The sequence below is a fragment of the Grus americana genome, chromosome 1 (genome assembly GCF_028858705.1).
Source record: "Grus americana isolate bGruAme1 chromosome 1, bGruAme1.mat, whole genome shotgun sequence".
Taxonomy (NCBI): domain Eukaryota; kingdom Metazoa; phylum Chordata; class Aves; order Gruiformes; family Gruidae; genus Grus; species Grus americana.
Genome location: NC_072852.1, coordinates 30,469,114 through 30,496,761, shown reverse-complemented (window position 1 = coordinate 30,496,761; position 27,648 = coordinate 30,469,114). Strand labels below are relative to the sequence as shown.

Genomic DNA, 27,648 nt, shown 5'->3' with positions numbered 1-27,648 from the left:
TTCTTAACTATTAAAAATACATCACATTGATCTAGTATGTTATGGGGAGAAAATGTCCAGGTAGGTCTTATCACACACAGAAGGGGAAAAAAGAGTCCGGAAAACAAGTAAAACTTACTCTTCCGTTATAGCTTCATGATTTGTCAAGCCAAAGTTTGGCAAGGGATCTTCAATCTTGGGAGTCTGGGGAACATTTAAAGCTGGAGTGGTCTTGGAAGCAAGAAGTGCTCTTTTTTCATCTTTCTCAAGTGCTTTTCTTTTCCCACCATTCTGAAAATATTCTCGGCATACACTGAAAAGACAAAAAGAAAAATTCCCCAGAAAAACAGAATGCTATTTTTGGTTACTACTATAGATAAGACACAAGACAGAGGTTTAAGAGATACAAGTGCTGTCAGGTTTTAAACAAATCTGGGGTTTACTGCAACTTTGGTAAATCATAGAATTCTAGAGTGGTTTGGGTTGGAAGGGACCTCAAAGACCATCTAGTTCCAACCCCCCTGCCATGAGCAGGGACACCCTCCACTAGACCACGTTGCCCAAAGCCCCATCCAACCTGGCCTTGAACACTTCCAGGGAGGGGGCATCCACAACCTCTCTGGGCAACCTGTTCCAGTGCCTCACCACCCTCACTGTGAAGAATTTCTTCCTAACATCTAATCTAAATCTACCCTCTTTCAGTTTAAATGAGCTTTAGGAAAGATGCGATACACCCAAAGACATAGTTGAAGTCCAGTGGTGTTTTATTTCCAAAAATTAGGCCATAAGTCACAGCTGAGTAAACAGATTCAAAATAGTTTTATCTGGATAGCCTTCTAAAGCAAGACAGCAGAAGTCTTGTCAGAATATCACCAGAGGGTAAACTGCAGGTGTGACCTGAGCATCACAGTTCTTCACTAAGTCCAAAGAGTTATTAACTAGCTCCCCATAAATGCAGGGGCTTTTGAAACATCTGTGTCTTGCAAAGCACATAATGTGGGGGAAAAGAAACATAATCAGGCTTATGGGCTGACTTACATACACCAGTTGTTAATTTTAATTGAGTTTGCCTAAGGTGTTTTCGGATTTTAAGTAACACATCTGCAGTAGCTGTATTACTGTGGAAAACTTAGTTTAGCTTTAAATTTTTTCCCATACTTAATTACTTTGCTAATAGGAACCAGAAAAAAATAATCTAGTCATACTTGAACAGAAATGTTAACCAGTGTAAAGGAATGAATGTTATCAAAAAAGTTAAATTGCACCTGCATACTTCAACCAGTAGTCAGCATTAGCGTATGAGAAGCAAGCATTATGTTCGAGAATAACTGAATTTTGTCCACAAAACAGAACTAGAATTGGAAACAATTTGTTGCTGTGAAATTAAAAAGCCTGACTCACCCTGCACAAAGCAATATTTTTAATTAGATGCGCCAGCCAAGTATTTGCATGGAAAGTTTAACAAAAATAGTACTTGTTTGAATGATGTTTTCATAACAACCCATTTTTATGATACTTTCTTGAAACTCACTCAATTTTCCTCTAACAAAGCTGCAGAGGTTTGAAGGAAACATTCCAGAAAACATGAATTCCAGTGTAGTTTAATAACACCTTGTACAAACCAGGATCAAGAACATAACACCACAGTATTTTACACCACAGATTCAGGAAAGGACTTGTTGGTATAATGCTGCATTTAAATCACAGAGACAAGGACTTGGAATACACAGGCCTTATCTAAGGGTTGGTGATATTATAGGCACCAAATATATCCAGTCTTTCCACCATATAAGATGTGAAGGGAAAAACAAGTCATTAGAGTTGAGTTTCTTAAAGGGAAACACACACAATTAAACAGGTACAGATAGGAGTCGCTTTACTCCAAAGCTGGTAGGAAATGACCACCTTGAATCAGTAAATGCATTTACAGTAGCACATTACGTCCAGGTTACTAATTCTTGCTGTGAGGGAGAAAAAAAAAACAAGTTTTCCTGGACACATTTCCGTGCTGACGTACTTACAGGACCTCAAGATCAAAACTGACCTGCATCTAACAAATTCAAAGCACAAACAAGTTTTGTTGGCTCAAGCAGGCCCTAGGCATTCTTGCACTAAACATAGAAAGTCTAAAATGCAGACAGTAACCTTAGAGCAGAAAAGACAGCTATATGAGAAATAAACTCAGTAAACACTGTATTTATAATCAATAAGTTAGAATTCCTTACTAACCAAAGCTATTTTCAGAACAAAGAGAAGCTAGGTGGAATAAAGAAATAAAATCCACATCTTAACAGTATGGAGTAAGATCGCATGCAGAAGCGTGAATAGCAGTCCAGGCTGCAATACTGCCAGATATAATAGACTGTGAAACCATACCAACTCCATCACTTAGAGACTGCAGGTATGGAAAGACAACAATTCTAAAACTGACAAAGTAGAAGGAGCCAATCATTTAACTTAGCAAGAGAGAGATTAAAAACATCAGTAAACAAAAGAGAACCCAGGAAACAGACTTGAATTATTGCTGGTATGCTAACTAAAGTTGTATTTTACACTATATTGTATTATTTGTTTATAAGCATATGATCAGTTTAGAACTACTTAGTTCTGTGTATCCTTTAGTCAAAGAAATGAAACTCGGGAAAAAAATATCTTTTTCCTTACTGCTTATCAGCTACCTTGGTACTTTGTTAGCATCTTGCAGTGGTTTTTTTTATTCTAAGTCTTTTTTTCTCATTATATCTCTTAAAACATCCAGAATCAATGGCAGTTTAAATAGTGTTGCACTGTCATTGATGCTGTCATGTCAGTCAGAACACATCAAAAAGTTCACAACCTTGGGAGAATGTATTGTTTTTTCTCCTCAACTATTGATGTTGTTAACCTTTTTTTTACTCACTAGAAGCTGATGTGTTGCCCTGCTTGACACTTAATGAGCTGCTGCACAGGAGAACCACCTACTTGTAAAGTGTAGCATAAGCTCCTCTTGTCACTGAGAAGCCATTTCTTCCTCATTCTCGGTACTGGTGCAGATCAGTATTTTTTCCATCCTTCTACCCCTTTTTATCTTGTCAACTGAGTTCTCATAATTCTATGTTCTTCTTAACTGACCTTCCATGTCTGCACATAGGACACTATCAAAGTCAACCATGAGGAGAAGCATCTTCTACTCCTGGGTTTTTGCTGGTGGATGGAGGGGCCGGAGTCACAGAAGGCCCAAGACTGGGTAAAATTCTTCAGGTTCAGATGCCAGCCTGCACACCTGTGCAGTACCACAAGGAAGCAAAAAAACCAAAAAACCCCACCAAATACAGCCATCCAAACAAAAAAACGCAGGCAACACTGCACTTCATAACCACTGATGGTTATCTCCGTTTCATGCCTTTCTGAAGTTACAGTAATTCTGGCAGGACAGCTACATGTTGCCCTTTTGGCTCCTGTGGCCTCAGAGGAGCTGTCTATGTACTCATGGGAGCAGACTTCGCGCATACCATGGGGTAAGAGTAAGCACGTGGGCAGTCACTGCACAGTACCTAACCAGAGGTCATGCACTCAGTAGTTTATCCCATGGTAACTTGGTGATGTACAAGTTACGTGCCACACATTTCATGGCCATTAAAAGCCATCATCGATCACACTGTGTTTTTGAATATGCAGCTATATAAGATTCTACATTTAACAACTGTCTCAAGTAATGAACAGCACTTCCCTTAATTATCTACAAAGGGAAATAAAATTAAGGAATCTATTTTATAATTCTGAGAACTGTCATGGCTCCATTTTTAACTGACATTGAAACTTTCAGTCTGTGATGACACAATATTAGCTCTACAATTAACATACTTGTTGGTGAAGAACTGTGCAATGTACTGAGCTACCTGAGCTAACACTTGCTACAGTTTACACAAACTGTGAAATAAACATTTTGGGTCTAAACTGTTTAAGTTTGCTGGCAGAGACACAGGTGAATTGTCCAGTGCAAGTCTTTGCTTTTTAAAAATAAATAATAATAAAAAAAAATCATCTGGGTATTTCCTTAGTGAAATTTGTTTTCCATACTTAATCTCAAATGGTAAACAACCTGTTCAAGTTGACTCCCCTGCTCTGCCATTTGGGCTGGACACATATAGGAAGTTTCAGTAAAAGCCAATATGAATACATATTCATTTCTTAATACTCTCCAGCAATGAGAGAGAAGCTTTGTTTTCAAATACAGTGACCAAAACCAAGGGGTTCAATAGAATATATAATTTAAAGAAAAGGAGAGGGGAATTGCCAAAGAAACACTATATGAAATTTAAAAGCCATGAAAGAATCAGTAGTTAGTTCTCTTAAGTAATAATTATTTGAACTTAATATAATCTCATTAAGTTCGTTAAGTAATAATGAGCTAAATGAAAGTTGGTGTGGTCAGCTTTTATCATGGCAAAGAGCAGTTTCTGATAGCTGTTATCAATACTCAAGGGTTTCAAGCAGCCAGTTTTACAGGTTAAGAACTGACACAGTCCATCTCTTTCTTTCTGCTTTATAATGAAGAAAAGGTGAGCTTGACTTATGTTCCTTACAATATTTACTAACCAAAACTTAATATTGAAGATGATGCTCAGTGAGGGTACAAAGAAATAACATGCTTGCCTTCAGAGCTGCAAAATGTTTCTCCACTCCTCCCACACATTGAGGAATAAGTTTACTAATGTCAATTGACAGAGCTGCTGGCCTGAAAAAAAAGTGTAAACTCTTCTATAGGTTTAACCCATCCACCTCCCAGCCTCCCATGAAAATCAAGGAAGGGAGAATTCTCAATTTCCCTTATACCCATTAATCATACCTAGAACAGCAGAAAAGCTTCCTCTGGACTGGAAAATACTTTGCTGTTGTCATACGCACCCAGTTTTATGTTAAGGAAATCCTGTATTCAGCATAAGTGAGAGCACTAGGTTTCTCAATCTAAAGTACTAGATTTTTTTTTTAATTCTCATAATTATATTTTGTTAAACTTCAAGTTGACTAACTTGTATACAATACATTTTTCCATTTTATTTTTCATACATGGTCTCAGTTCCAGGGTTTTGAGACATTTTCCTTCCGAGAAATACAATTAAGTCTGTAATCAGATGTTTCTCCGGTGTTGCGTCCACCCATCCACCCCAAGCTAGCTTCTGGAGGCAATATCTTTCATTACTGGCAAATTCCAAGAATTCAAAAATAGCTAGCAGTTATCATATGATCACTGCTCTAATTAGCTCTAGTGTTCAAATAGATATAGTTTTGTCAGAACCAAGTATTATCAAAGATGAACAATGAACATTAAGTCTTTCTTCTATTTGAAATGGTTTTCCTCCTCCTGTTTATGCCACCTCCCTTTTAATTCCGTTCTCCTGAAAGTGAATTGCTTGACTAACTGCATTCAGCAAGAAAAGCTGCAACGGTTTTGAAAGGACTTCAAACGTATTCATTCATTCAATCTTCCAGACACAAACAGGATCAACTTTCCAGTTCTAGCAGAGATCTGTTATTCTCAAAGATCCTGTAAGAGATCACTTAGCCTTCTCTTCTTTTGACTAGACAGCTCCAGGCAGTTTCTAGAAAAAAAAAAACCACACGGCTTTTGTGGAAAAAAACAGTTGTTTTTTTTTTTTTTAATAATTTCTTTATCTGTCTTGAACTTGAGCTGCCATTTGTTATTTTTTAAATGCAGTGGCCAAGGTGATGTTTTGACTAAGAGCAATGCTAAATAAAGCCAGAGGAGTACTTTACATATCTTGTGGACAATCTGATTAACATGCTGCAGTATGATATTTGCCTTTATTGCAAAAGCATCCCATGACTATTTCATATTCATCTTGTGGCCTGCTACAGAATCTAAATGCTTTTCTGAAAGCCTGACAGAACCAATTACTCCCTAACCTGTATTTGTATAGTTGATAATATTTGGTCTAGTTAACAACACTGTTAATTTTAATCCTCTCTGAGTGACAATTCTTTTCTGATTTATCTCATTTGAAAATTTAATAAAGATACTTTATTCTAGCAGATTGCTAATGAAAATATTGATTAGTAATGGATGCTGGGACAGACACTGACAGAGTCCTCAGTAAATCACATTTTTAAGATAAACTTCTAATCTATTCTCTGCAAGTTTTTTTTCAAACAGTTCTGCGCTCACCTGACAGTAACTTCATCAAGTCCATATTTCTTTGGTTTGCTCATGAAACAGTCAAAAGACTTTTTAAAAAAATGCAGGTCTAAATAGTGCTTTGTTATGATAGCTATTTTTAAGTTAGAAGTGCAGAATTTTTTTTTGTTATTTAAAAAATAGCCAAGTCAACACAAGTCTTAACACTAATGCAAAAGCAACAGAAAAAAGCAAACCTGCTGGCCTAGCTTATTTTGTTCTAACTAGAACCAGAACAGGCTGGTATTCATCGTCCCTACAAAGGTTCATCAGCCTACCTATGCCAGCAAAAATTAAGTTAGGACTATTAATCAGAGTAAACATCATCTTACCCTATTTTGGTTTAAGTTTTGTGTTGTAATAGAAATGAAAGGAAAAAGAAACAGAAATGTTAGTTTCCAAATACCATGTGCTACTGCATTTGGTTTTCTAAAGATACAAAAAGAACATAAGGGAAGGACAGTTGAGTGTTGCAGGCTTTTTACACCACCACTCAGGGGATCTTTAAGTGCAACTGGAAAGGAGAAAGTTTTAACCCCTCTTCCCCTTCCCCTCCCAGCTAAAAGTTGTATAATGTTGCACTGAAACAATACATAAAACTGGCCCTATACAATGCAGCATATGGTCATCAGCACAGTCTATCAGATACTGCTTTCCATCTTTTACAGTTTCTAAAGTTTGGATATGTGCTTGTTTAAATCAACAACTAATTAAGAAGTAAAATAGTAAGTTGTATGTCATCTGGTTTAACAATTACTATCAGAATAAGCATTTTTTCCAGTGGCTTCAACTAAATAGCTAGAGAGAATTTCAAAAGGGGAACCCTGAAAAAAATTGTATTCTCGATCCCAAGACATACTCATGGCTTCTCTAGTGGTTATTCTGCATTCTCTGATTTATTTTATCAGATGCCTGTTTATAAGAGAATACAAGAAAAATGAAGAAAAGATTAAATAAAACTTCTTTAACTAGTGGAAAAACCACTTCTCAGTTTCAGATCTTGGAAAAGATATTTCTTCAAAGAAAAACAAAATAGCCCAGACTATCCTTCCTTCAGCAGGTATACACCAGTGGTTCCCAAGTATTTTCAGCACTCCACTCTGAAATTAAACTTCAGCTCATACATCAGCTACCTTCCTGCTATCACGGTGACACAGTTAGAGCATTGAGCAAAAGCCTTCAGGGGAGTCTCATGCAAGTCAAGGTCTTTGGCATGCAATTATGCACCCAGACACAAGGAGGAGTAGCAACAATGGGACCTGCCATCTGTCTGGCACACCTCTTGGCCCTTTGAGAAGGAACAAAAAATTGCAGAACACAAAGTCAATCTCATACGTTCTGGTATCTAGCCATCCAGGCCCCGGTTTAATCTGAGACACACAAAAGTGAAAAGTACCGCCTCTTTTCTAGACGTAAAACTCCTGACCCCTTGGCTTTGCAAACTGAAAAGGTAAATGCTTTAATTGAAGCTTTATACTGAGAGCATTTTAGTGTCTCTTACCACGTGGATTTTCTTTTTAATATGAGTTCATGCTGCAAGGCCCGAACTGGACACTTATTTAAATGTTTACTTTGTAAATCTTGTAGAAACTACAAACAGAGAACAAGTGAGACACAGAGCAAAGCAATTTCAATACACAGGCCATCAACTGTGTCCACAAGGAACATTACCCTGTCCTACAGGGTAACAGAGAAGCTTGCCACAAGGTAAGGGAATACAGTTTAGCTGAAATTACTTTAAAGTAAGCGCACACAGCTCTACTGAAAAAAGTTTCACATAATAGCTGCCAATCACATTGTAAGAAAATAACAAGCAATGTTGCTGGGTCCAGTACAATTAGTATTTTCACAGATAACCTGAACATTGGGAACAGTCAGTACTCCTCTTAACTGATCTGCAAACTATGCCAAGCTGGGGTGGGAGGGAAGATACTGCAAGAAATCACAGAATCAGTTAGGTTGGAAAAGACCTTTAAGATCATCAAGTCCAAAAGTTAACCTAGCACTGCCAAGTCCACCAATTACAATTCAGTATGATTCAAGAGAATGTAATTTAATAAAAAGAAGTACAAATTTCAGCATTTCCATAAAAGTAATGAGTAGCACAAATACAAGAAAACAACTAGCCACTGAGGAAGTCTATAAAAAAAGAAATGGGCAGCTGGGGATCACAAGTGAGCATAAATCAATGCCACACCAATACAAAAACAAACAAACCAACCCCACACTGAAAACCAACAGAAAACCCACCAAACAAGGTCAGCAGCATAACAAGAGTTTACTACAACCTCAATAATATTTCTTAATTTTATTTATCCCTGACAAGGCCAGGGGAATGCTGTGTCTATTTTTGGGTGTCGTTCTTTCCAACTGATTCACCTCTCTTGTAACTGGGATAAGTATACATGAAAATGTCCAGAAAAGGGTCTACAGAGAAACACTTAACTAGTTTTTTTGGGGGTTTTAAGCTAAAAGATAAAAGACTGATACTTAAAGAAATTATTTTCAAATATTTAAGAGTCTGTGTAGGCATAAAGGAAACCAGCTTGTTATTACTTGCTCCATTTCCAGAAGCCATAGAACAGCTCGAGCTGCCACCAAGATGTACACCAGATCAACTGTGTCATAGTTGTTCCTCCCTTCTGGTTTTGTGTTGTTTGTTTACGGACTCAAAGGACTTATGTAATGAGGTTAAATTTAGCAACGCCATGCCCACTTTTCTTTGCTGCCTTTTGCTCATCACACTGCAACACCCTACAGACGGGCACACAACATTACTTTTCGCCTGTCTAAAGTCATTCCCAAAGGACAGACCATTGATCAATTCTCTTCCCAGTTACATTTCAACAGTAGCCTGTTGTACAGATTCCATGGTATGCCTTGGATGCCAACTGTATGCAGGAACCCCAAGTGAACCTTCCTCTTGCAGAAGTTTATTTTCCTCAAGGATTGAAATAGTTTAGCTGAACTCGGATCATGACCTTGCTATTGGGACAACCCAATAAAAATTAGATGTTTATGACACAGGAATTTAAGAGTTTAAAATCCATTTAAAACAAGTTTCACAGAGGTTAAAGTTAAGATTAAGACTTGAAATTAAGCATCAGAGATTTGCATTTAAAGATCGAACAATACTATACACACAAATCAAACCAAAGCCCTGAAAATTAAACTTGAGCTACACTCTCTGTGTTTGTTCAGTTTAGGTTCAGACAAATGCATAGAAAATCACTTCATAGGTTTACCTGCAAACAGCTTCAGTGTTTGAGGAAAAAGTTGTTTGTTGAAGATACTTTAAAAAAAGGCCACCTTATAACAAAACACTTCATAACCTGTATTTCCTTAGTAAGTTGGAACATCAGGAAGGTACTTGTTTTAGGAAGCAATAAATTACTAACATGTTTTAGAAGAAATCTTAAAATGGCAAAAAAGCCCAAAAAATGCTTAAACCTTGTATTACAAATAATTGCGAGTAGAAGTATGCAATTGCATCTTTCAAATGTGTTAAGATTTACCTGCAGCACCATTCAATTCGGCCTTCCCCTTCACAAGTTTTTGCCCAGTGATTATCTGCAAGGTTTTTCATTGCCACAGCATATTCACACAGAGTTTCCTCATCCTCACAGTGCTCACGCCAGATCTTATCAAAGTCTCCCACTAAAAACAACAACAACAAAAAAATTGCACATTAGATACAAAGTGTTTCATTATCTCCATGGCAAAATCTCCATCTTCCAATTAAAAGAAGTTACATAATGCACCAAGAGATTACTTTACCTGCCTGAAACAAAAACAAGGTCCCCTTTCTCTAGTCAAACACAGAATTCCAGGTCTTAGAGAAGGAAGGGGCTATCGAGTACTTGAGAAACTAGCAATATTCTCAGTATACTGATTTTGTTCAGGTTGTCCTGTGAAATTCAAGTCCCTGGGAAATTTTGCTTTCAGGTTTCTGTGCATGACAAATTTTAGAAATGAAAGACTGAAAAGTTTCCTAGTAGCGTTCATGTTCATGGCCAGTGCTGTGGATATGTGCAAAAATGCCAAAACGAAGTTTAACTTAGACTATAGATTTCTTTGGATATATTGGAAAAGGAATTGAAGCCTTCATTGATGTCTGCCTGATCTAGCCAGTCTCAGTCAGTTAGCTTCTAGGGGACAGTACTGAAGAATCAAACCAATTACGGTCAGAAAAATCACAGATAGATTAATTTGCTGATCCCCAGGGACAGACTTATTTTCATGCTTTTCACCTTGCTAAAAAGAAGTCTTGCAGGTTAAATTCTGGTACTTCAAAGTAATTAAACACGATGATTTTCCCTCTTTTGCTGCTAAGTATCCACTTCTAGCTTGCTTTACATAATGTACTGATAAACAAAAACAAGATAAATGCTAGTGGTGGCTAGCCACAATTCCTATTGTGGTTTCTACAGCGTGCAAATCCTTGGTATACCTTACTAAAAGGACATTTCTGCCCTAAGAAAGAAAAATATGTGCTCACTGGCATGATCTTCACTAATTCCTTTTGTGTTTCTTAATCACAAACGTGTACATTGTGCTAACTACTAATGTCTGCTACAGCCTGAAAGTAGCTTATAGTATGACCTTGCCCTTCTCATATCAGTAAGAGATTTCTGTTTCTAACCCACTTAATGGCAATTTCTTTCATATACTTTCTTTTAATTGGCAGTAATAACAGAATTCTTCCAGTGGCGACCTCCCCCCGCCTCATGAGTGTAAAGCATCAGCAATCCCTCGCCTCACTTACAGCAAGACTGGGTTTGATGGACAAGTACAGGTAGTTGTATACTTAGAAGAGGTAAACCAACCATCCAGGTTACTCCCTATTTAAGTTTGGGTTAGGGATGTCACACCAATTTTCTCTTCAAAAACAATCATCTAGCACACTTGTACAATCATTAAAATGAGTCATGTTTAAAGTTAGGTGTTTATACTCCCTTGTGTGAGATGGAAGGTGAGAGATGGAAGGGAGTGGACGTGACTTAGCTTTAACAAAATACGGAAGCTATGCAAGAAATCACATATTCTGCTTGCTATTCAACAAGCATATATGAGAAAGTTATTAGACTGGACAAAAAAAAGTTATAGCATTATATTTGAGTAGTATCCCTCAGTATTTCCCAAACGATCCAAGTTCAGAGAGATATGCTTTATAATAAAAGACACTAGTGTGGTCACTAACTGACCACCAGAGCAGAGAAACACCCAAGTTGGAGGCACACCCCTCTCCCCAGGCTTTCTGCTAAAACTTGTTGGTCACTTTTCCAGAGCTTTCAGGAGAGCCTTATGTAGAAGCAATCGTGCAGGACAGAATATACTCTGCTGACAAAAGAGAGCAAGAAAGGGTATAGACGGTGTCCCATCAGCACATGGGGAAAAACAAGCACCACTCTTAGGAATCTTTCTCTTGCCAAAGTGCAGAACCTATACAGCACCAAGCCAGAAAGCAGTAGCCAAGTTCAAAGTGTATTTTCAAAGCCAATTAATTCTGGTGCAATTTAGATAAAGTTTCATAGTTTCTCTGCCAGAATATTCTGAATCTTACTGCATGCTCCAGACAACTGTGAAATGCTCGAATGACATGCAGTTGCTAAAGTTTTGTTTGAAGAATACACAGCTAATTAGAAAGGAAAAAAGTAAACTAGTGAACACTTACTGAGGGAAAACATCACAAATACAAAATCCCAAACTTAATACTGTTGTTCTTTTAGTCCATTACTTCATTTGGTCTATTCTTAAGCAATTATTCTATTTCCAAATACCACTTTTCCTTAAAACTTAAGAAATAAGGCAGTTGGGGAAGAAGAAATATGCAAAGACCAGATGTTCTTAACTAGCCAGTCCTTTCTTACTGCAAAGCAGCAACGCCTCCGAACACTGAATGCTGCTCTCGTAGCAACTCTTCTTATTTTGTTCTGAACAAGGCAGAGATTTGCACCTCTCAAAGTCAGATTAGCGGCAAAAGTGTCCACAGATAAGGGATATTAAATTTAGATATATAGCAACAGACCGGGAGCTGACTACCAGCACTCCAAGACATGAACTTTGAGTTACAACAGAGCTGCCTATGACAGTAACAGCTTCTTGGCACCAAGCTGACACAAAAATAAAATGGAATGATACAGACTATTAGGAGAGACATGCAGAACAAAAGTGAAAAATTAATGACAAAATAATTCCATCATACATCCTATATCAAGTCAATTTTGTGTGCACTTCTGGTTTGTTTTTATCTAGCAATACAGCAGGTCTAGAGATACAGAAAATGGCAACATGGGACAGATACAGCACAGCTTCTGTATGAGGAACACCTAAATAGAGGCTAAAAAAAGATGCATGAAGACAGAGGAGGACAGACTTCCACAAGATCACGAGTGACACAGGAAAGGTAAATATGGAACAACTTCTGGTTGTTCTAAGAGGGGACATTCAAGAAAAACATAAAAGGACAGCTTCAAAGAAAGAAGAAAAAAAGATGTTTCTTCACAAAATGTATAATTAAGCTTGCCCAGCTACATGAACTTTAAGCTAAAGGAAGAAAATCCATGACAAACTCCATATTTGAAGATGCAATTGCTAACTCAGGAGCTGCTAGACCATGAAATCACTGAAAGACAGAATGGTAAGCAAGCATACAGTGATACTCCAGCAGGACTTCTCATATACTCTTGTCTAAGCATCTGCTGTTAACCCACTGTCAATACTGGGTTCGATATGATGCCCATGTGTCTGCCCTTTCATTAATGTAAGCTCCAAAACAACTGCAGATAAAGGATTTTCTTAAGATACTGGCAACATTGTGCAGGGACTTTTAAAGAAGCATTTGAGGTCCAGTTTCCCATGAGCAAGTACCATGGTAGTGAGTTGTTTGGGGTTTTTTTTCCCCACATTCTTCTCCAGAGTGTGCTTTGAGAAGGCACAGACAGGCACTTCAGATTTAGAGGAACTCTGCACTAACGTTGAGTTGAAAATGCAAATAAGGGTTCCTCTCTGTTGAGATTTTGAGGTAGTGACTACAACAGGTCTTGCAGCATCCAGTTTCAGACTGATACCCAGAACTCAGTAGAGCTATGTATTAAATTTTTCAAACAATACATTATAATCCACTGTTTATTAATTTTTCAAACACTGCATTATAAACCATGTGCCAATACTGTATTAACTCTAGTGGAGTTAAACATTTATTTATGAATTATTGCTTGTGTAACCAAAAAGGCAGTAAAATATGCAGGAAGGTTTCACCACAAAACTAATGGTTACTAAAGAAATAATATAAATAAAATCTTCTGTTGAGCAATCCATATTGCTGTAAATTAAACAGAAGTTTGTGGTAGGCTAATCTAAAGGAATAAAAAAAAGTCTTGCATCTTCAATTACATCTTAAAGTTAATATTCATTTTTGTTCATGAAACTTTTCATCTCACATACGACCTTACTATAGTATAAAGTTTAAGGGTACTGAACACACTTACTATGCACTTGGAGATCACCTTTCACACAATTTAAAACCTGTTTTGAGCACTGACTCTTCAGAGATCTTCATACACCTCAGATCTCCATCAAGGAACCAGTTATGCCAATGTCCAGATGAAAAATGTGATTGGCAAGACTGGCTCATAACAGGAGTTTCACACACCTCTCAAATCACTACAGTGACACTATTTTAAAATTATTTAATGTCTGTTCTCCCCTCTATCCAGAATTGCCTAGAAATGAATAGATTACCTACTTTTCACCTTGAAGATTAGCTATTCCTGTAAAAACAAAAAGCCCAAAGCCCACCTCTTTCCAACAATTCTGTCAGTAAAGAAATGATTGACCAACTCGTAGGTTCTTCCTAACACAGCCTTTTCTAATGCAATAACAAAAATCCAATACTATTTACCTAGAACAGATGAATCCCTCTAAGTATTTTCCACCCACATTAATATTGCCCAAGAATAGCCAAATCACACCCCCAAACTAAACCACAGAGTAATCAAGAGTTACCAAATCCTGTCACAGAGGCAGGCATGCAAAAGTTATTTTTAAATGATCCTAATTACAAGACAGTTTTAATGGTGGGTAACAGCAATAGAGATCTAACGTTAGGTGTAAGTTTCAACAATTGAAAACATTTTTAATAAAGAAGAAAGAATCATATAAGCTCAGTAAAAACTCCCTTCATTCCACACTTATTTACAAGATCTCATTAAAGGTCCCCAGCACAGCGTGAGAAGACCAGGTTTGCCATTCTTGGTGGGACAATCCCAACACCATAACTCCAGGCAATCTTTTTTTAAAAACAAAATCCAGGTTTTTTCCATCCTAGATTTTTTTTTTTAAGACATTTCTTTATAGAGTGTTAAATGGAATTGTCATTTAAGGCATGTTTATGCAATAAATAGAAAAAATTAGTCAATTCTTCAACAAATCATTTCAGTTGGTATTTTAAACAAAACACAACCCTCTGCATATAAAAAACAGGTCAGTTTTGCTAAAGGCAGAATTTTTCATTTTAGAATGGGACAAAAACCCAAACAAATTATTTGAAACATTCTGTTTTAGCAAGCAATAAAATAGTTAAATCACAGAGTTAAAGGTACTATCTGCACCCACAAAGCAGGTTTTGTAATTACTATTTTCCTTAATTCCCTCGGTGTCCTTCAAAAAAACAGTGCAGTCATCTCTGACAATCTCAAAACCAAGTACAACATACTTCATCCATCACCAAACAAGATCTTGCATTCCAAAATTTAACTGACACCATGCACTTGTGGTAGATGCAATGAGGTTTTAGGTCTTAAGCAAGAACTCCCCTCAAAAGAAACAGCTGTTTAAGACTTAAGGAAAACTGGAATTAGAACAGCCATTATTTCATTTTGGAAAACTACAACTGGTAAGAAGAGAAAATAAGCTCAATACATTAACTAACTCTGAAAGACAAAAGCAAAAGCAGCATGTTCATATTTGTACAATAGTATTAATAAAACTCTTTGAATTGCTCACTGTGCAAAGCAAACCTATCCCCACAATTAACAGGTGTCCATGACAATGCTAGATAACTTGAGATGACAGGCTGCTGGCCATAGCAATGCCTAGCAAGATCTTTGAGCTTTCTTTTTTGTTGTTGATGGAAATGCACTGTAGAATGAAAAAAAAAATCCATCTCATTTTTAGCCTTTTCAGACCGCCTCTCACTTACTTGCTGGAAACAGTAAACTAGCTTCTACAACATGCTAAACAGTAAATGGGAAAAGCAACCCTACACTGTCCACTAGGCTAAAGCTGAAATCAAATTCCTATGAATATCCAACAATTTCCTCGTTAACAGTGACTTGTCAGTTGAAATTTAGCTGTACTACTAAATATCTGGACACTGTGGCAATGATTAATAAAATTAATTACATGAGGAATATCAGCTAATACTATGCTATTTACAACTTTCAGTGTATACAAGATAAACTAGAAACTTACTGAACATCTGTCTTACTAAAACAGCATATCCAGTATTTTTGTGAAAGACAATAGGTATTTTTGGCCTCACTGTTTTCCAATTTTACATGTTTAAATACAGAACATGAACTTCAACTTGGGCAAAGTTCAAGCAATCATAGCTAATATTTTTCTTCTCTTGTCTGACTAGTATTTGCTTTACTTTTCTTAGGATTTACCTGAAATATTTCACAATAAATTTTTTTTTTTTTTTTTTTTTTTTAGGAAAAAATGCAAGAATCTCATTTTCCTCTATCTAGCTCTTCTACTCACATAGAAAGAATACACTTGACCAAATGTGGATTTCTACATCTGACCCGCTGGGTAAACTTCCTATCTATCTGTTTACACTAAACAGACTGCCAGGGTACAATCCGTCTGCTACTTAAAGCATCTATTGGGGGTCAGCTTATATCACCCTAAAGAATGATTTGTGTCTCTGATTTGCTATAAATCTCTGATGGCTGTCACACAAACAGTGGGGAGCCTATTTGTGATAGTTAAAGCAATTACTGCCCCCAGGTGTTGGTTCTACTCTATTGGAAACTATCACCCCTCTCTTCCCCCAAACCTGACTTTGTGGGATGGACTACGTGCTGCACCTTAACACCACCAACGCAGAGATGAACACATTACAGAAACTACTGATTTTGGCAGATTTGTGCAAACATAGGAGCAAAAAATCGGAAGCAGCTGAGGCACAGTTACAGATTTCATTATGCTGACCCTGCAATAGGAACACCATCTTCCCTGTCAAGGCAATAAAGAAGCAGGGAAGAAGGTTACATATAGCCGGTTGTTCAGTGCATGCAAGTCTGTGCCGGAGCCAGTGGGTTTTCAAAATTTGTGGGCTAACTAAATGATACCAATGACTCAATCCCCCAAACTGTAAAATATTATGGGATTTCTAATGAAAGTTTCACTGCAAAACTGTGGTGTGCAAACAGTAAGGGCAATCATATCTTATTGCCAGTGTCATAAAATAGCATCAATTTTAATTTTAATGAAATGACATTTACTTTCTATTGCTTGAAAATGTAACACTTAGTATTATAAAATGTCTCCCTCTTCCAAGAAATTAATGCAAGTGTGGAAAGACAAATGGAGATCTTGAAAACTTAGGTTTATTTCTACAGTAAACCAGTTATATTTTTTAAAAAAAAAAAGGAGTAACAACTGTTCACTTATCGTGTGGAGTTCAGTGACAAAGTTTTCCTGTCCTGTGAAAAATGCCACTATTTCAAAATGTTTCCTGTTTCACATCAGGAAGAACTTAAGCTCTCTCAAGGCTTTTCATGAAAAACATGAGAGAGGAAGAGACCATAAAACAACTGACTTCACAACGACACTTCTCACATGAATGTCTAAACCACTTACCTACTCACGCTACTTATTATTCTCAGGCAGGGTCCTGTAAATTCTTCCTAATCTTCTGGATTTAAAAATTTCTTAATAAAGTTATTATCCACTTCTTTTTAGTTTCAACAAGTCTTTCTTTTAAGGAACCAAACTACCACCTAGAAATGTTTCTATCAGCTTCTGTGATCCAGTAACTAATATCGGGACAAATACCAGTTCTGCGTGATTCTAAGCCTGACCAGCCTTAACAGGTGTATGGAAGAAGAAATGAAACATTTTAGTAAACACAAAGCAAAACATTTCATAAAATAACTTTACAAATACCTCAGCAAATTTTTCCACTTGTACTCAATACAGGATTTCCAGGGAGAAGTAGAGGGTCCTGTAAATCATCTTTCCAGACTACATACAAAACCCATTTATAACAGAGTTATGCTGCACAGAAAATGTTTACTTAATGCAGCTCTGTGTGACTACAAAGGTAACAAACAACTTGGAGGAAAAAAGGCTGCTTCTATATCAGGGGAAGGGATTTTTATCCCAGTCAAAATTAAACCTACTTGGCTGCTATAAGCAACTGGAAACAAAAAAGAAAAAACAAACATCACATAGCAGATGTTCAATAGGTCATGTTTATTTCCCTACAAACCACTACATCTGCTTTTACAAGCCTGTCAGGCTTGACAGACATCAGCATACATGCAATATATGCAACATACATGCATATATGCAACCGATACGACATGCTCCAGCCCGTGGCTGCAGGTGCCTCAGAGATGCATAGAGGAAAATCCTGTAAAATTTGGGGTCACCTACAGTACCAGGCAACAGAACCAAGAGCAAGAGACTAAAACAAAAATTGGGTTTTTTTCCCCTCCATCCCCATGTTGTAACAGGCTAGTAGAAGAAATTCAAGTCTCATCAAACCCCCTGATTTCCGTACTTTCTAAGTGCTTGTGTCAAGCATGCAGAACCCTGAAGTTTCTCATAAGTATATAACTGAGCACTTGAGAGTTGTTTCAGCTCTTGGCTTTTACCCTGGTGAGTAAGGTAATTAAGATTAAACTAATCCATTTGGACAGGAAACAGAAGTAAAAAGGCAGAAAAACATGAGTCTTATGCTAATGAGATACACTCCTAAATGAACACATTACACCTCAGTGTGCTTTGTCTCACTTAAAGTTTTCTTCATTAAGACAAAGTTTATAGGCTAACATGAGGAATTACGTGTATTTTTAGGAACCACTAGACAGGTTTTATCTGTCTGTATCACTGCCTTAAAGTAGTTTGAAACAACTTATTAATGATTAGCTAATTTAGTTGACACATTTACTCAGTGTGGACAAGGACCAATCAACACCTTAATTGAAAAAAAAAAAAAAATACACTTTCTTTCCCCCACACTAAAGACTCCGAACTTTCTTAAACTTCATTAGACCATTTTAAAATATATGACATATAATATTACCATAGGATCCACAGTGGAAAAAAGAGAATCCTACCATTGCAAAACACCAAATCAGCCATGGCACTTATGATTTCATGCTTCCCTTCTTTATTTACTAATTAACAGAGAGAGTATAAGGGGAAGGGAAGGAAATCAAAAAAGATTAAAAAGGAGAAAAAAATATAAATATTCCCACTAGAAGTCATATTAGATTAGTCGTATCCCAAAAATAGGAAAAGGTAAGTACTCGTCACACAGTAAAAAAGTTAAAATTGTTGAAAAAAAAATGCACTTCAATGCAAACTTCAAAGAATTTAAGCTGAACCATTCTGAACATGGCAGATGCTTGTCATACACTGGCATGCTGATATGACATGAGCCACAGTACAGAAGTACATATAAAATCCATCCACCATACTTACAAGTAGAAGTAGTTCAACAAATGCAGAAATTAAAAAAGAAGCCAAGATTCAGCTTTGATAAATCTCAAGAGTTATAGTTTTTCACCAAGAAAAAAAAAAAACAACACAAAACCAAACCTTTAGATGACATGATGCTGCCTAACCTTTACTCTAGTAATTCCTTAGAAAGTGCAAAAATTTTGTTGCGATGCATCCCTAGGTTAGAAATATTGTTTTTGCACTTTTACAAGTATGCAACTTCTTCAGAAACATGTTAGCTTGCAGTTTTGAAGCACATTGTCACTTTCCCACTGGCTCATCTTCAAAAAAGAGGGGAACCATTGTGGGAAATGAAACAAAATTATAACAATGGTGCCAGTTATAAGCAAGTCAGATAATACACTGGGCTTGCCTTTTACAATTGCTCATTGAAACTCAAGGCTTGCTAACATCAGCAAGGCAAATCAATTCTCAAATCAGCTTATTAAAATCAAGCCTGTATAACTTCTATCAACAAACATCTCGGTGTCTCAAGGAAGCATCTATTTCCCTTCTACACTTCTAACAGAAGACAGTAACTTAAGATCATATTACAATACCAAGGGCTTTCTTAGACCTCTCCACTCTGTGCAACATAATCATATAGCTTTCAGAAGGATACTCAACATGCTTTTTCCTCTGCCAACAAAATTAATAGGCAATTCTATTTTAATATCTACATATAAAGCACCGAAGTCCATGCAACAGCAACTCCAGTACTGTTTGCTTATTTAGACAAAATGGAAACTAGCTTCATAGAACTCTAGTAAATGTGAGAAGAGGCACAGTAAAAAAGAAGACCAAACAAAAAAAGGACAATACAATATTCTGGAATAATACAGACAGCTCTGTTTCTGTTTCATATGGAAGTGGATGCACTGCACTGTGGAGACAAGAGGCTTTCCACGTGTAATAAGCTGTAAGCATATAACCAAGGGTGCATTTTTTGTACTTTTGCTTTTTCATACCCAAGTTATAAATCAATTTGTACTGAGAAATTACACATGATTTGTTGCTTTTTTTACTTCTCTTTAGCAAACTGTCAACTTTGATTCTGTCAGGGTACAAACAAAAAAAAAAAAACCCAAGAAAAGATCCCTCAGAGGTCAAGCATGTACTAGTATTACAATTTCAGAATGACATGAAAGTCATTTAGGGAGGAGATTCTCAAGTCTGCTTTTAGAAGCACAGATAAACGTAGGGAGAAAAGACTCCAAAAATAAAATTCTGTAGTTGAAACAACCTGACATATATGAAGGACTACAACTACTAGTAACTTGTAAAGACCACCTACTATCGGATGAGTAGGTAGTGGGCAGAACTCTCCTTGTTGCACAAATGTGATATGATGTACTGTTTGGGTTTTAACTCTCTCCATGAAAATACATACAATGTTGCTAATTTAGAGTGACTAGAAAAGTCACTGTAAGGTTTTCACTAGCACATGATTTATAGGACATAGGAAGTAAGTTAAGAGTACTACTTGCTCTTTCATTTAACCAATTACATTGAACTAAAGATAAAACACAACTTACCCTTACATACTAACTTGCTCTTTGCTGAGAAGTAGGCTTACATAGACTTCTGTGTAATTTAGGCTCTTATCTAAAAAAAATTCAATTATAGTGATTACTCACATTTTTTTTAAAGTTAACAGTGCCAATGCTTGTCTTAATCTGCAGGCACTCCAAAATAACAGAGAAATATGAACTTCTCAAAGCTGGGCTCTTTTGCCAGGATTTGACTATTAAAATGTACTATGTTCCTTTAAATGTCAGGAGAACAAGGGAGATCCTCCCTTCAGTTTTGGCTCACCGAGGCCAAAATAAACAGTGACTCTTGATCAGTGTCTACACAGGTAGATATCTGTGCCCAAATCCCACGGGCAGGCTCCCATGGAGACATCTGAAGAAAGCAGAATGACCTTGTTACTTTAACAGAAGTGTTATAGGCAGACATAGAAGAGAGGGAAGAACTAGTGCCTACAACAGAAAGGGTTCCCACTTCGTAAGTGTCCTTCTTGAGGGATGCACCAGGTTAGCAAAGAGCTGTGGATTCACTGAAAGAATGAATGGATGATTTTTTGTAACCTGTCTTATAAAGATTAGGCAGATCATTACCATCAACCTGAGGAGACTACAGATTTCAGCAAACAAATCTCAACTCTGACATTCATCTGAAAGCATTTCTGGGAAGTTTTAAGCATTCCAATACCACCCATAAGAACCTTGCGTAAGAGCATTAATACTCATGACAAAGTAGATTTTTCAAGGACTCAGAGTAATTTATTTTAGATCAGCTTTTCCCCAACTCTTTTGCTTAGTGCTCCAGCGTGAACTATTTCTCCACATCCAAAAGACAGGAGGCACAAACAATTCACAAAGACCTGTGCCTCTCCAGATTACCATTCAATCTCTCTTGGCATTCATGACCTACTGTTCTCCCCACTCCTGCAGATTCCCAGTTTGGAAAACATTGCCATACGACTTGGAAGCTGCCTGTGGTGAAAGGCCTCGCTGCAGCTATGAGCTATTAAACGTCACACGGAGCGGTAACGTAGGGACGCACCCATGTCCATACAGAGGTGTAGCACACCTTTAGCCAAATGCACGTTTTCACCTCGCAGCATTATCCGTGCACACCAATCCTTTTCTCCTACATCCCACGGGAAAAGCTCCTAGACATGCGCCGTCAGCCCTCCTGAGCCACGAAGGGGTCTCCGCTGCCAAGAGCCCACGGAAAGCGGCAAAACCTCGGCAGACCCGACCAGGGCTCCTCGGCGGGGCTGCGGACAGCCGACGGTAGCGGCGCCCCGGTCGCCCGGGGAGGAGCAGGAAGCGAGCCCGGCGCTGTTCCCGGCCACCCCCCCCCCCGACACACCCCCTTCGGCAGCGGTCCGCGGCCCAGGCGGCCCGCAGCGCTCCGGCAGCGGCTGGGGGGACCCGGGTCGCCCCGCAGCGACTCGCCCGCGGGAGGGAATGGGGGGGACATGGACACCCCGATCCGCGCGGAGACCCCGCGGGGGCGGCTCCCCTCCTCCCGCCGCGGCACGGCGGCTCCCCGCCGGACAGCCCCCCGCTCCCAGCCTGGCTACCGCGGTGAGGGGAGCGGGACCACCAGGCCCGGGCGGCGCGGAGGGGGCGGCCCCCTCCTCCACGGTTACCTTCCCGGTACTTCTTGCGCAGCCGCCGGTGGACGCTCTTCACCACCCCTGACAGCTTCTCCTGCTCCAGCTTCCGCTCCTGCTCCGGGGGCGGCGGCAACGGCAGGAGGGGAGCAGGGGCGGCGGCAGCGGCGGAGGCCCCACCGGGCCGGGGCCATGTCTGTGGAACAGCCTCCATGGTCTTACCGCTGCTCCGCCGCGCGCAGCCCGGCTGAGGGGGAGACGTGAGCGCCGGGCGCTATGGCAAAGGGGCATGCGCGGCCGCTCGCCCCGCCCCGCCCGGCATGCCGGGAGATGGAGTCTTCTCCGGCCCCCGCCGCCCCAGGGCCGCGCCTCCGCCGGGCGGCAACGGGCCTCGGCAACGGGCCTCCCGGTGAGGCCGTCCGGGGCGCCCGATGCCTTGTGGCCTTTTTCGTCCTTGAGGGCACGGGGTTGGCCGCGCCCCGGGCACCCTGGAGGTGTTGGCTTGGTTATTTCCAGAAAAACTTTCCACACCCCATATCGGGAGCAGGTCACCCTGTGGCGCTTAATAGGTGGGAGAAATTAGATGAAAAGACGTTAAGGGTACAAGGGCAGCACGTCTTCCAGGGCACTGCTGCAGCAGGGGCTCCTCTGGGCTCCCGGTGTCTCCTCAGTTCACACACTACCCCAGAGACCCCTTTAAAGATCTGGGGGTGTGGGTCCCTCCGAAGCAGGGTGGTAAAACCCATTAACCACCTACAAAAGATCTTGTGGAAACAAACTGAATTCAAAATAAGTTAAAGCAAACCTTGGTAAGTTGGTGTCTGTGGTGTGGATGCAGCCATTTGAAGAGCACAGGCTGTCTTCATGGAGCTGCTGGGCCCGTTTCTTGGCAGAGTACAGTTTTTGATGTTATTTGGGTGGAAATACACTGCCGGAGCAGGAGCAACGCTTGCAGCCAGCCAAACGGCACCGTACAGGGGAAGACCTTCATCTACAGGTCTCTCTGACCAGCTTCAACCTTTCACCAAACGCAAAGAACTTCAATTCTCTCTTGCAGTCATTGCTGGAAATAGGAGACAAAACCATTCCTCAGGAGATCACGGCAGGGAAATCTGCCATGAAGTTGCTTGCTTGTTTGACTTGGCCAGCAGCAGCTTATTGTCTTCTCTGAAGGTGTTCAAAAACATTAAGGAGGTAATTGCGGCTACAATTAAATTGATGACAAATCTGACTTGGGTAGGGTCAAGATTTCATGCTAATGAGAAGTCAGTGACACATGCGACTTCATGTGGTGGGGTGTATGACAGGTCCTTATCAGCACCCTGTCAGCCCTGCCAAAAAGATTTTAGAGGTCATCACAGAGCACGGTGGTATTCCGCATTTCGGATAAACTTTTTGAAAGTGCAGTTATCAAGACAAAACAGCTATGTCCAAACAAAAGCTTTTCATTGTTATTGACTGCAAAACCATCCTTTTTTCATGTCACTCTGAGCTATGCAGGCAAACACTGCATCACACCCATCGCTCTGAAAGTGGGTTGCACATTATGACTAAAGGTCCAGCTTTTTCAGTACTGTTATTTTTTGGTAAGTGTGTAAAAATCTTCAGTATAGTTTGGATCTTCCATCACACACCATTATGTATTTTATTGTCAGAGTATTTCAGGTTTTTTTTTCTCACAGTACAGGAGAATGATGGAAGGAGAATTTAAATTTTTGCTACCAACATCAGCACTAAGAGAGGAAAGAGAATTGTAGTGATTTAGTTACTCTTTTAGTTACATTTTTCTTTTAATTTTGAAACTGAAAAAAAAGGAGCATGTGTTAATTAATAAAAAATACCAGTATATATTCATTTTACCTTGACTTGGAAAACATCTGAAAATTAGCTTCTCATATGAGTTATTGTATTTCATATTCACCGAACTGATCCAGGAAGTTAAATCTGAATTAGAAAGAAGACTTGGTTCTGGGGTTAATGACAGCTTTGTAAAATATTTCTGTTTCTAGTTTTATATGCAAGTCCACATAAGAACAATTAAGTCAGTGTAAAAAGAGGTTACATTGATAACTACTAGGAACCTCTTGGTTAAGAGGCAGCCTACACGGTGGTTAATGGGCCTTCCACTTTTACATTGTGTAGGATTTGGGGAAGCACAGGATGAAGAGGAAAAGCATGAGCCAGTCTTCTGCGTGTGGCATGATACTAGGAGAGCAGTGAGGGAGCCTTCTCAGAAGAGTATGGGTACTAGGGTGACAGAAAAGAGATGGAGGCATTTGGAGGATGCCTAACAGATACTGCTGTAGCATCAACACCCCCAGCTGCGAGCCTCCAGACTCAAGAAGTGTAGGGTACACACTCAAAATATGAGTGTATCTGTGGTTTGGAAAGTTGGAAATCTAATTGTACAATTGGAAAATGGGGGGAAATTGCACTTGTGTGAAATATGCTCTCTCAGAATAATAATAAAAAGTTAGTGTTCGAATGATGTTATCACTGTTGTTTTTCAGTTCTCAGGAATTCTTTCTAAAACTAACAAAGCAGTTTTAAATACAAAGTGGTTTTAATTTATCACAATTATTTCAAAACTTACAGTATTAATATTAGACATACTTTGTTAGCATGACTTTACATTGTAGAGTTTTTACATGACTCCATTTTTAATAAAAGTTAATGATGTTGCTTTATATTTTCAACATTTTGATTATTTTCTGATATTTTAGAAATATGTCAACAAGGGAAAAATCCAACTCAGTATTTTAATGCAGACTACTTTCATATCTAGGTGTACAAGCTATTATTAAAAAATAGGAAATACAGAAGTATAGAATTTTTAACAAAAGTGGTTCTATATGAAAATAGACCAAGATATAAAATACATTCTTCCTTCTTAAAGAAGTAACTTAGAAGTTTAGTTTCAATAAGCAAGTAAACAGCATTTACCAGATGTCAAGTTTTTCCAGGAACAAAAATTAAATACTTGAGGAAGAGGCTTTATGCTTTCAGGACACACAGATACTTACCTCAGAATATGTGGTAAGAGTTGGCTCCCAGCGACAGACTCCGAATGCAAAGCGATCGAAGGAGGTGCTTCCCCAGAGCTCTGCATGGAGGTACCCAGGGGGTGATGGAGTGGGCAATTAAAGCAGGACCAGTTCTGGCAGGCCTGGAACTGATGACCCAGTGCTCCTTCCAAGAAAAACATCTGTGCTCAATACATTTCTTGAACACAGTACAGGAAGAGTCAAGGAACAAATGAAGATGAACATAAATCTTGTGATTGTCCCCGAGGCACTAGAGCAGAACGAGCAATAAGGATGCGTGCACTTACTCCCAGGGGATAAGGCAATAAAATACCTGTGTCCTGATGGGGACAATGGAGTTTGACCATCTGGGAAAGCCTCATTTTGAGCAGCTGGGTTTACTATCTCGAATGTAGGAAATGGCCAAACAATCCTCCGTGTACTAGTTACTTTCTTAAAACAAAACAAAACAAAACAAAAAACAAAACAAAACAAAACAAAACTGATTTAGGGCAGACTAGAACAGTTTCTTTTGACATTTCTGCAATATCTCAGTGCCCATCAGTTTTCATGAATAGCTTTAGAAACAAAAGTCTCAATTCACAGGCCAGGAGGAGGAATAACCCCAGCCCTTTCCAGTACTCCAATGGCTGGAACGTTCACTTGAGGATGTGGGAAAACCAGTTCACATCCCTGCTCTGCCCGAGGGGATCTGAACCCACATCTTTACTACCAGATTATACAAAGTGGAAGTGTTCTTCCTTCCTGAGGGAAGGGTGACAGCAGCCTATATTTTCAGTCTTTCTCCCCAGGGAAACTGTGGAAGAAAAGTAACATAAAAACTTTCTGAGCTGCACAAATCAGCAGTGCTCTGCTTCCATCTCTATTTCAGTGGTACTTTTGACAATCAAGTCTTCTCAGCCTCTTCATGCCTTCTATCAGGAACCAAAAAAATGGCACAGCATCAAAGAGAAGAAACCTTTCTAGACAACACTCTCTCCAGTGTGATGACATCATAAGAGTCTCTAATGCAATGTAATCTGCAAAAATATTACCATGTAATGATTTTAATGGAACACTGAAACATTGTGGTAATTTAAAAGGAGTAAAAGGTTCTCTGTTAGATGCAGAACTGTTTTTACTACGTGTATCCAAAGGGAAGACAAACAGGCAGTAATAGCACATTTGCCTTGAATTTAAGATTTTTCTTCTTCATTAATTGTGGAGTCCTATAAGCCACAAAAATAAGATAATTTGCTTTAAAAAGTGGGAGTCACATCCCTGAATTTGCACTAAGGCAATTATTAAGAGCTGGTCCATCATTACATTTCTCCAGACTACACACTTTAGTAATTTAGTAATTAAAATTACATAGTAATTAAAACTGCTACCCCATAACAATAATTTTATAACTACAGATTCTGGATTCCATTCCTGGAGGTTGACACCTCTAAAAGTAAGTTTACATCAGCAGTCCCATTACTTAGTCCCCTGTGTATTTTAGTGGAAAAAATAGGCTTGATATTTACTTCATTTTGCATCTGAAGTCCAAATATTTACAGAAATAAACATTTTCTTTCTGGAAAAGAGAGGATTCTTCTATTGAAAGACCAATTAAAGTTGCTCCTCAAGTAGGCAGAGACACGCAACCTGGAGAAGAAGGCTGAAAAATCCTTCACACATGGCAGCTTGTTATGGAGTCTAATTATGTATCCTCAAGACCACGAGAATTAGATACTGATAGGAGATTTTGTTTCTTAACATCATGTCTATTGCTTGTTAGCTTGCATTGCAGTAAGGCAGAAATAGTTTTAACAGTAGCCAGCATTTCTGATAAACAATACATTCATCACCTCCATTGTGGCCAGCACATACCAACTGTGTCTGTCCATGGAAAGGAGGTGTTTCTTTTGACACAGCAGGGAAAAGTTAAGACTTTGTTAATCCCTTCAGCCTGTCACTTGTTTAATAGTACAGTGGGAGTTAAATTCTGTTGAACTACTGAAATGTTTACTGAAAACCAGTACCTTATACCCAAGTTATTCTGAATGTCATGTGTATGCTTAGAAAGTAAAATGGTCCTGTAATGCTGAGAACAGATAATACATTTTTCGAATAAATGCTGTACTTCATTGTACAACTTCCTTGCAACATAAGCATCGCAAACATACTTAATACTCTATTAACAAAGATCATTTAATATAAACATAAATTATTGAAAAGTAATCCCAAATTCCCTTGAAAATCTGTTTTTCATTGATTTTAGTCTAAGCACATTCCTCTGTTGTTTGGAATGTATGAATTATTAAATGAAGAGAGTCAATATAATGATTGCTTTAAGAAAAACTACTAGCTACTGTTTCTAGATTGAGTTTCTTCTTAGCTGATTTCTTTCTGCCATAAAAGATTAACTCATAAAATCACTTTGATTTAGCAAGAGATGTCAAAACATCCAGCAGGTCTAACTGGTTTTCTTCCAATGTCAGTCAAAATAGTATGTGGTTTTAGCACTGATTCATGTTTCTGTCAGCTGCTGTGGGTAAACTTGCTGAGTAATCAATTCAGACACAGTAACTTCAAGGTGCTAGTAGGAAAGCTTTTATGTT

At 38.7% G+C, this 27,648-nt stretch overlaps 1 protein-coding gene across 1 annotated transcript in view; it reads right to left on the bottom strand.

Moving 5' to 3' along the window:
- The window catches only part of BMT2 (base methyltransferase of 25S rRNA 2 homolog), a 35,630-nt gene extending 13,351 nt beyond the window's left edge, over positions 1–22,279 (bottom strand). Inside the window, exons 1-3 of the mRNA XM_054817167.1 lie at positions 22,056–22,279; positions 9,670–9,811; positions 119–292 (exon numbers count right to left, since the gene is read on the bottom strand). Coding sequence (XP_054673142.1) covers positions 119–292; positions 9,670–9,811; positions 22,056–22,233 — 494 coding nt within the window. The 5' untranslated portion in view covers positions 22,234–22,279. The remainder of the gene's footprint in view (positions 1–118; positions 293–9,669; positions 9,812–22,055) is intronic.
- Positions 22,280–27,648: the final 5,369 nt, after the last annotated feature.